Here is a 10594-nt window from a genome sequence, read left to right on the forward strand (position 1 = left end):
TGAATGTATACGCATATCAGTAGCAAGGTAAAGCCATGTAGAAGGGAAACGGCGTACGGGCCGCATTAGCAGCGGATGCATTTTGCATGCGATCTCACGAAATTTCAATGAACCTCGTTCTGTCCCAATATAACCCTCACCAAAATATAAAAAAGGTTATATGGGACAGAATTATTCGGTCTAGCACTGACATAGCTCCAAGAAACGGTATTGCTAGGGTTAGAATAACAATGCGGTTAGTTTAAGGTCGTTAATTTATAGTTAGATTATGTTCTACTGATCTATTACCCTAACTGCCCCTAATGTATAAGAATACAATGTTTATCTCGTGTGGTCTAGTGACGTTTGTGCATATAAGTTTATAACATTTTAGTGCATTTGAAGAATGTAGGTGTGTCGCAACCAACTTTGCAAACTGATATTAGCTCTAGTACTATAGCCCGCGTACTGTTGCCACAGGCCTGCGGCAACTGTACGCGGGCTATAGTACTAGAGCTAAACTGATATTAGATTTAGATGCAGAACACATGGTGCTTTATATATATATATGCATATGAATGCCCGGTGCACTTATGAAAAATAAAAATGCGTGATCGTCTGCGTCATCTTCTATTTGTTTAGCGTGCCGATGGATGCCGCCTCCATCTCTCAGTGCGGTTTTGAGCGAGACTTGTTTGAATCTTCCTCGCCTCGCGACGACGACGACGATGACGGAAATTTCCTCGCGGCGACGAAAAGCCGATGTCTCGGCGACGCGGACTGTCTACCATCGGCGGAAGATGCAGCGCCGCCACGGCATCGCTCCCCTATCAGCATGGACAGGGACGCGTTGTCTTTGGAGCAGGATGGAGAAGTCAGTGACACAGACAGCGACAGTGACAGTTTCCCGGTGTTTGACATGCTGCTAGGGACAAGTCCCGGTATGTTGTCATAGCGTTGGTGACACGCCTGCCGTTCAGCACTGTCGTATATTATTATAATTAATATTATTAATTTTTATTAATTATCATTATTATCATGTTGCACAATGTTTTATTTATACATGTATATATTATAGTTATTATTATTAACATTAAATTATTATTTCTGTTATTTCTGTTGTTGCTATGTCCTTTAATCATATCAGTCTTAATCAGAATTATCTATAATAAGAGATAATTATATATAATCATATTATATAGAAAGAGAATATATATAATATATATATATAATAATTATATATAAAGAGCAGGGTGCGAAATTAACCGGAGTCCGGAGTCAAATACTCCCAGATTTACTGTCGGACTCCCTGATTTGACGTATGCAGGAGTCCGTGTGGCTCCTTGAAAATGCTGCCATACTACCTATAGTTCGTTCCAGAGCACGGCCTCGTGGAAATACTGTATTTTTTCAGCTAATATCCAAAGAAAATTTGACAGACATGCAACCGCATGATAAGCACATGAGTTATTGTTAATATCTTTAATTTTGAACCTCAGACTGCGGGTTCCCTCATTTTGCTGCGGACTCCCTCTTTTTGAGGGTAGGGAGTCCGTTGGACTCCCGTGTTCAAAAGTTAATTTCTACCCCTGAAGAGTATGTCTCTGTTTGTGTTTCAGCTGCTGCCAGGTCACAGTATAGTGAGAGCGACATTGTCTGGGCAAAATACCGTGACCATCCTCTATGGCCAGCAGTGGTAATAAGTAAACACTAACATTTGTGAAACACTGTGCACACACTAATTTGTTGTGTGTGAAAATTGTCTCGAAAATTGTATATAACTAAAGAACTAAAGAACTGTAAATAAGCGATTACGATAATAAAACACAATATAAAACTACAAATGTATAGAACTATAACATATAAGGTCATGTGTATTTGAATCAATCTACCTTTCAGTAGTACACAACATTATGGCCACTCTAGGCAATGTACATTTGCCCATACATAATTTGTGAATTATGACCATTTACTCATGATAAGGATTGATAATCTTCTCTTGTGTAATTTTTTAAAGGAATGAATTTATGAGTGTTTCTACCCTAAACTCCCTTTTCTGTGTCATCATTGATATTCATGTAATGTTAAATTTTGTTCGTTTTTAGGTTCGCAAATGCTATCATAAGAAGGTGTCGATTCTTTTTATTACTACCCCGCAGTCAGAAAGCAGGCGAGGGTAAGGCACATGCGGATATCTATAATCCTCTGATTTCATTTGGCTCGGCTCAAATACTCAACAGTGGTCTGGTCTAGTGTGAAAGCTTTTGTCTCTACCTTGAGTTTGATTAAATACATATAAGACAATGGGTGATTATGTACCAGAGTTACCATTTTCAGTATAGAAAGGAAAATGAGACCGTTCACAGGTAGCATTATTAACCTTTGTGCGTTACTCCAAGTTTAGGGGTACTGTACACAAAAAGATTATCAGGAAGTATCAGCATGCTTGTTTTGTTGTGTCGATAAGGATTAGAAAATAAGGCTTCATTTCATCTAATTGTAGGATGATGGATAACATCTCGAATTTTATTTGCCTTCTAGAATGAAAATGTCGTTGAAAAATCTGTGGCCATTTGGATGTGAGAGACACGGCGAATTCAAGGTAAGCCACACCGCACATAGTGGGCACGATTCTCTCATCACGACCATCAAACATCAGATTCATAGATGCAAGATTTGCAATTTATTCCCCTGGTGGAGCAGGGCGTATACATATACATTTCGAGAAATATATTCCACATGAATTTAAAATTTTTTATTTTAAGTTCTATTTATTTATTTATTTTTTGCTAAAGGTTATGTGCCAGAGGGGTTAGAGGTTAATTTTTTATTGGGTAGCTAAGGTGTTTACATTCTTGCCAGTCGTACTTTGTGTCTTAGAGCATAGAGGCGGATTACTGCGTAGCTAGGATCTTCTCTGCTAACATATGTGGTGTCCCCGTTGGTTTTGACAGTACGCAGGTGAGCATTCACACATGTCTGAGTCGTTCACCGTAGCCTACAACTACGCAAGTGACTATCTACAGAAGAAGAGCCTTGGAAAGACCAACCTCTCACTATTAGATTTCATCAAGTCTAGTATGTTGCATCACAACTTTTCTTTTTAAGTGATAGTCAACGTTTTACTGGATTAGGTGTGTGTGTGGTTATCAATCACTAGTGTAGGTTGAACTGCAGAATTTGGAACATTGCATGGTTGAAACGGCAGTCAGTTGTAACTTGTAAGTTATTACCTCTGCCAGGGGCGTGGCGGAGGTTATGTTTTCACCGGCGTGCCATTGAGTGTTGGTTTGTGTGTGTGTGTGTTACCATGCACGTTTCAGTTCACTTCCGCTAGGTGCGCTGGCTGTAGACTTACAAACACGCAACCACAGGCTAAGGGCCAACCACAGTCCTTCCCCCACCTGCATGCTTGCACTAATCCGGATCCAATTAATTATTTATTTAATTAATTAATTAATTAATTTTTCCACTTAATTAATTAATTAATTAATAAAAAAATTAACATTGAGAGAATTCAGCTGCCTTGGCGGAGGTCTGTGCTCTCCGAGTGCTCTAGTTCTTAATTGCTCTGTAGAGATATATCTGTTCGAGAGATTTACAAATATGTTTAAATCAACCGTTTGTTACAATAAATTCCTTCAGTTTTCCTTAGTTTCAATGTATTTTATGTAGTGTAGCATGCAGGTAAACATATTTTAAGTTGACTTGCACAGTATAAAACCATTAAATTATGAATTATAAAATTGAACCTGGAAATCACAACTGTTGTAACTCACGTGCATACCAAAGGTGATGCCTTGATTATTCAGATTTTCTATTTTTCCTTGTATAGCAGGTTTACTTGGCAACAGTGCACATTGCAATGTCGTTCTATCTCACATTAAGTATGTAGCAACGTTTGTCAATGCTAAGAACAGTTTGATAATACTGATCTATAATTCTTAATAAGTTCAACTCACTTAGTTGTTCTGAAGTCTTGTGATGTCGTGTGAGCCACGGATTTCTAATAAATGCCCAACAACTCTAGCTGTACAACGACAAAAACAAATCTATAGGAATGAAACTTTATTAATGACTTTGTTACTGTATTTCTTTATCACCACAGATGAATGCTTCACGCGTTCCTCAAATCCTGCAGCAGCAACCACTGATACTATCACGCTGTCTGACAATTCTCCGGCACCATCTGGTAGCGGCAATTTTCGGTCACGCTCCCCGAGTCCAGCTGGGTGTGGTGGCATCACTGAGAAGCAGTGCGACGAGCGAGTACGGCAGCCATTGTTGACGTGGCAAGACGACCATGAGGGTGATAGTCCGCAGTTAACGGCCGCGACAATGCGAAGGTTCGTGAATAATACGTGGATATATATTAATTTGCATGTAATTTGATGATTGTAATATATTTTGATTAATAATAATTAAATAGACATTTATTATTGTATCCCCCGCGACGAAGTCGGCGGGGATACTATGGTTTCATGTCTCCCCAGCCGCCGCCGCTCGGTCCGCCGCAGAGAATTTCCCTTCCGCTTCCAGCTCTAAATAACTCGCGACCCCTAATTGACCTAGCGTGACCAAACTTGGTATACTTACACATCTTGGGAGAAGTGTGCAGAGTCCAAAACCAGGTCACTGTGACCCTTATTTGACCTTTACCTTGACCTTGATGCATATTTCTCTTCTGCTCTCTAACTCGGCCCCTAATTGACCTAGCGCTACCAAACTTGGTATACTTACACATCTTGGGGAGAAGGTGAGCGAGATATCAAAACCAGGTCACTACGACCTTTATTCTGACCTTTACCTTGACGCTTGATCATATTTTCCTTCTGCTCTCATAACTCCGGCCCCTAATTGACCTAGCGCTACCAAACTTGTGATAACTTACACATCTTGGGGACCAATGTGTGTCGGCGTACCAAAACAAGGTTACTGCGGCTTTTATTTGACCTTGACCTTGACCTTGATCATATTTCTCTTCCACTTTTGTAACTCGGCCCTCAAATTGACCTATAGCGGCGACCAAACTTGGTATACTTACACATCTTGGGGAAGAGGTGTGTCACGTAGCCGAAGCCAGGTCACTGCAACTTTACTTTGAGCCTTGACCTTGACCTTCATCATATTTCCCTTGCCGCTCTAATACTCGGCCCCTAATTGACCTAGCGCGATCAAACTTCGTAGCACTTACACATCTTGGGGAGAACAGCGGCGGAATACATGTAGTTGGCGACAACTGCCCTTTCTAGCTATGAAATATATTTATAATAATAATGTGATTATATAATGATAATTAACAAGAGCTAATAAATTACCTAGAGTGTGCAACAGGAAAACGGGAGAAATAGTGCTGTTTCACGGCAATATTATTCCTAGCTTTGTATGCGGTTCTAGACTCAGTTCATGGTATTGCGTTAAGCAGCATTCTTTGCTTTCTAAAAATAAGACAACCGCTTGTCTGCTACGATACTCCTAGGCGAGATATTGGAGGCATAATCATGCCTCTCACAGGCTCACCGCCGCATCGCATCCACAATATTCACTATCCTTCTCGCCCTTTTGGCGGGTCTGGCTATCGTTTTCCGTCGCCGCCGTTTGGAGCGCTGATAATTGATGTCACATGCCCCAAATTTGGTACTCTTACTCACCATAATAGTAACTGAGCTGCGTTTGTAGAGACTTAATTTAGAAACCATTTGCCGGCTCTATCATTGAAGGGCGATTAGTCGTCGCTAGGAAAGATAAATGGGAGATAAGGGCATAGGCAATGCCCCCGAAAGTCACGATGATAACCGAAACGCCGTTCATCTCATAAAGTTATCGCGGTAAAAACCGAACTCTCACAAAGCAACTTTCCTAACCCCGCAAAAAGCGAGAAGGATAGTGAATATTGTGGATGCGAGGCGCTGTGAGGCCTGTGGAGCGGGAAGTTTTACGAGCCAATATCTCAGCTAGGAGTATCGTATTGACAGCGGTTGGTCTTGTTTTATGCCCGGCGCACACGTGAGTTTTTTTACCTCAAGTAAAATGACGCATGAGTCAAATTACTCAAGGAAAATCCGCCGCACACGTGAGTAAAATGACGCATGCGTCAAATTACTCAACGAAATCCGCCGCACAATGTGACGTAAAATTGACTCATCGCGTCATTTTACTTTGAGTAAAATAATCACGTGTGTGCGGGCTTTTGTAGAGCAAAGAATTCTGCTTAATGCAATACCATAATAATTATTCTAGACTCGCAGGCAAAGTTAGAATAATATTGTCGTGAAATAGCACTATTTTCCCGTTTTCCTTTTGTACACCAGGGCTCGAATTAACCGACGGCACCCGAACGGCAATTGCCGCTGGTGCGCCCTATCAATCGCCGTTACTGCCCCTGAAAATCCAACCCGGACCGACGGCAGTGACGCTGCCTTGCCCTTTTCTGTAATTGCCGTCGGTGCCTCTGCCTCTGGCTAGACTGGTTCGCGCCCGCACTATTTGTCGGGCAGAGCGTGTACATTCTCTAGCAGAGCGTGAGGCCGGATACGCAGTCTACCCGGCGGCAAAACAATAACGCGGTATTGCTGCCACGCGCATGCCAGTAGACGATCGATAAATAGTGCACCCTGTGTATGCGCGTGGTAGAACACGCAATGCTGCAGCGCCCGGACTCGGCCCGCGTGCGATTTAAAGCGCGGCGGGACGACGCTCGCGCAAGAATGGCCGAGTGATCTGGTACGGTGTGTAGCTTGCTAAGTGCAGTAAGATTTAGAGAAATTTTAGTAGAATTCATACGATGACACAAAGTTTCCCATAACTAATGGCCTTGGTGCCCTTCTCAATTGTGAGAGTTGCCTTGAATGCATTTTAAAATTGCCTCGTGCCCATCCATTTTAGAGAAAATTCAAGGCAATTTCTCACATGCCCCCAAAAAATTGCGCTTGCCCGCTCTCGTCGCTTAATTCGAGGGCCTGGTACACCTGCTAGGTGTTTATTAGCTCTTGATATTAATAATAACAGGATTCCTGATCCTGATATTGATAGACTCCTGATAATATAATTATAACAGTAATGTCTTTTTTAGCTCATCTGACATAGTCAGATGCAGCTTGTAGAATCGCATGATGCGTCCCGTGCCGTGCGTCCGTCCGTCGTGCGTCGTGCGTCGTCCGTCACAGTTGGGCACAAATCTTTAACCGCTCGACGTACCGGTCACGATATTCGGAGACGTGGGGGGGTAATCCGAAAACGAGTTGGGATGTCGAAGCTGGGGGTCAAAGGTCAAAGGTCAAGAGGTGTAAAATAAGGGGAACATTCACTCCTTAACTTAAGGTATAGGGAGGAAATTTAGAATTGGCGGCACAATCTAAACGGCTCGACCTAGGCTTTGTGATAGTCGGTGTATAGCATCATGGTAGGAAAAGCCATCACTGTGCCGAAATTGGAGGTCACTACCCAAAGGTCAATGGGCACAGGAGCAGATTTTAGGACATTTTCTGAGGACATGGTCTGATGGAGAATTGAAAAACTTTTTGTGTTTGCAGCGTGACCTACCATTTTGATGGCTTTATTGAAAGGACATGAATGCTGCTTTCCGACTGACGGCGAGGAGTAAGTGTCTGATAACCTTTTGACCCTCAAGAGGAGGGATTTAAACATGGATTTGTTAACTGTTACTGTGTTAGAAAAGAATTTGACTGCTGGGTTTGCTAGTAGAATCTATACATGCCTGGATGTATGAAGGCCACAATGTCACAGTGAAATTTCAAAAGCTAAATTTGCTTGAAGAAGGTTTTATGCTTCCTTAAATTCGTATAATTTCTATGGCATTCTGTACTGTCAGTGTGTTAATATGCAACTGCCAGTGGCCACTGCCAGTGCAGTGGTGGTGATAGTATGGTGTAGTTTTTGCCTGCGTTAATTAGGTAGGCAGGTGGCAGCGTCTTATTGCAGCGCCTAGTAGGAGGGTTAAACATTGATTTGTTTCTCACTGCGTTGGCGAGTACCTGTGTTGTGGAACGCTCCCGATTTTACAGTGAAATTCCACACATAACTCTTACTTGAACAATGCATACTTAGGAAGTAAATGAGATGAGTTATAAGTTGAGATTCTGTAGTGTACATTATGATAGTTGGAATAGTCACTAGGCACTCAAAATAATTACCCACGGAGTGAGGCTGTGGATTTCCCGATTAATTTTCTCATCAATTCTTGGCAACCAATATAGACGCAAATGTGTAGCGTTCTTGCAAGCTTATTCGTCTCACTAATCACTCGGCTACCCTTGTTTTGTTTTTGTTTTAATAGGGTTAGGGTCAGTCAATGCACCATAAAACATCGTTTTCAAGGCACGGCGTTTCGTATCAACACCATGGATTTTGGAGTTATGCAGAATGCAGAAGGTTGCGAAATGATGTGTACGCAATCTGCGTATCTGCATATCTGCGCTAACAAAGGTGTCACTACGCACAAACATTCAAATGTTACGTTTATAACCGTAGCAACAGACCTCAGATGAGCCCAGACGCTCTGCGGCTCTTGTTTTGTATTATAGTTAAATCTTTAGTATATTTGTAGTTATAGCTTTTAAGTTAACTAATTTGATTAATTTTAACTTGTTTTTACTTCTAGATTATTTAAGTTATTGATTCATTTAAATTTTAATAATAATATATTTGGAAAATATGTTGAGAATAATGCACCTTATTTATTGTGACTTATGTGTAACTCAGACCAGGCCAGGACTACGTAATGTATGACGGTGTACGGTTAAACCACTTTGTTATTATCGGAAATTTCAATTGTCCGTTCAACAGGTGGTTGATTCTATTATTGTATGTGTATGTCATTACGATGGATTTAACCAACTGGCTAATAATCTGATATTTGGTCTGAGCTTTACACAATTAGATCATGCATGGGTTTTTGCTTTCAGGATATCAAGAAGGAATGACCTCAACGAAACCTTTATTAGATTCATCAAGTCAGACGAGATGAAGGTTTGTGCTGAAAGTTATAGTATATATTACGAAATACAGAGGGCAGCACGTTACAGCCTTCTATGCATTCTATGGTCAGCATATGTTTCAATAGCTCAGAGTATGATCGTGATGTCACGCCCGAACTCGGCTATCTCCAAAGGTGAATGCATAGAGCCCAGAGACAATAGAGTACTAATAGTTCTGTATAGGAATGTTCTGAATATATAATATATTCTGATAGTAATCTGTTCTAGGGTCTCTGCATTCACCTTTGGAGATTGCCGAGTTCGTGCGTGACATCACGATAATACTCTGAGCTATCGAAACGTATGCCGACCGCATTCTATATGGCAATGTGTCAAACGTATTCATGTTTCATGCTATGCAGCCCTGTCACTTCTGTACTGATTTATATTCCAACATCACAGCAATAGAATAATGTAATCGTGATAGGTCATCTATGTTGTGTGCACTGTTGTTGGCAATAGCACGTACGGCCTAATGTAAATACTAATATCAATATAATACCTATCAATATAATATCAATAATATCAATATAATACGTAAAACACATGCATATATATATATATACACACCAAAATAATATAATATATAAATGTGAAACATTTAAAAATGTGGCAATTTAAAAGTTACTCCCACGTGGCGTTTCAAACATTACGGCTACCGCGATGATCATATGTGCATGATCGCCACGTTTTATGCTCAGGAGTATCTGCGCAAGATTGCAGAGGGCACTATTGTCTCGAAGCGGCACAAGAACTTCTGCGGCCCCAGCGCCAGGCTGAAGAACGGACTGAAACATTGCACAGGCCTCGGTCCATTCACCGACAGCGATCAGGTTTGTAGTCGTCGACCCATGACTCCGCTGTTGGCGTGCAGTGAATGAGAGAGAGCAAGACTAGGGGGTGAAACGGAGTCTGACTCTTGGCTCGATAGCGATAACGGTATTTATAGAGATGGGAGAAACCATTACAGGTTTCCGCTATAAAAGGGTGGAAACTCACTCTAAAACCTTTATATAATGGCCACTCGTGGGAAATGTCATGATTGTCCTTTATAGACAGGCAATGCTACAATAGAGGTGGGTTTACTATATAATAGCCACTCGTGGGAAACGCCATAATTGTCCTTTATAGACAGGTATCTGATTTGTAGCAATGTCCGCTAACACACTTCTGATGATATGTGTGGAATGAAGTTAACTTGTGCAGTGGTAGATATAATGAACTTTGTTTTAATGGTTATTTCTGTTTGTTGACTGTGTGTCACTGACTGTAGAACAGGGTCAACTTGTGCCTCGGTTGTCACTATGTAAAAGACATTGAAGTGACGTGACGTAATTTTTGTGTGATTTCTTTGGTAGTAGTGCTTGTGGCTAGTGTGTCATTTAAAAAAAGGTCAGCCTCGTGAACTAGTAGTTATTAAAAAAAGAATTGTTGTATTTTTAGCTCATCTGACATAGTCAGATGCAGCTTGTAGAATCGCTTGATCGTCCGTCCGTGCGTCCGTCCGTGCGTCCGTGCGTCCGTGCGTCAACAGTTGGGCACAAATCTTAACCGCTCGACGTACGGTCACGATATTCGGGTCGTTGGGGGGGATCGTCAAAACGAGTTGGGATGTTGAA

The 10594-nt window shown here is 41.4% G+C and overlaps 1 protein-coding gene across 3 annotated transcripts in view; it reads left to right on the forward strand.

Annotated features, from left to right (window-relative positions):
- Nucleotides 1–612: 612 nt before the first annotated feature.
- LOC106807868 (PWWP domain-containing protein MUM1-like) overlaps nucleotides 613–10594 on the forward strand; it is a 13794-nt gene continuing 3812 nt past the window's right edge. The window contains exons 1-8 of one of the 3 annotated variants that reach the window (XM_014810358.1): nucleotides 613–920; nucleotides 1599–1675; nucleotides 2085–2155; nucleotides 2521–2581; nucleotides 2934–3057; nucleotides 4088–4325; nucleotides 8904–8967; nucleotides 9677–9808. In XM_014810358.1, coding sequence (XP_014665844.1) covers nucleotides 629–920; nucleotides 1599–1675; nucleotides 2085–2155; nucleotides 2521–2581; nucleotides 2934–3057; nucleotides 4088–4325; nucleotides 8904–8967; nucleotides 9677–9808 — 1059 coding nt within the window. In that variant the 5' untranslated portion in view covers nucleotides 613–628. The remainder of the gene's footprint in view (nucleotides 921–1598; nucleotides 1676–2084; nucleotides 2156–2520; nucleotides 2582–2933; nucleotides 3058–4087; nucleotides 4326–8903; nucleotides 8968–9676; nucleotides 9809–10594) is intronic. The other 2 variants (XM_014810359.1, XM_014810360.1) reach the window with 2 other exon arrangements.

Source organism: Priapulus caudatus, unplaced genomic scaffold (genome assembly GCF_000485595.1).
Source record: "Priapulus caudatus unplaced genomic scaffold, Priapulus_caudatus-5.0.1 Scaffold238, whole genome shotgun sequence".
Taxonomy (NCBI): domain Eukaryota; kingdom Metazoa; phylum Priapulida; class Priapulimorpha; order Priapulimorphida; family Priapulidae; genus Priapulus; species Priapulus caudatus.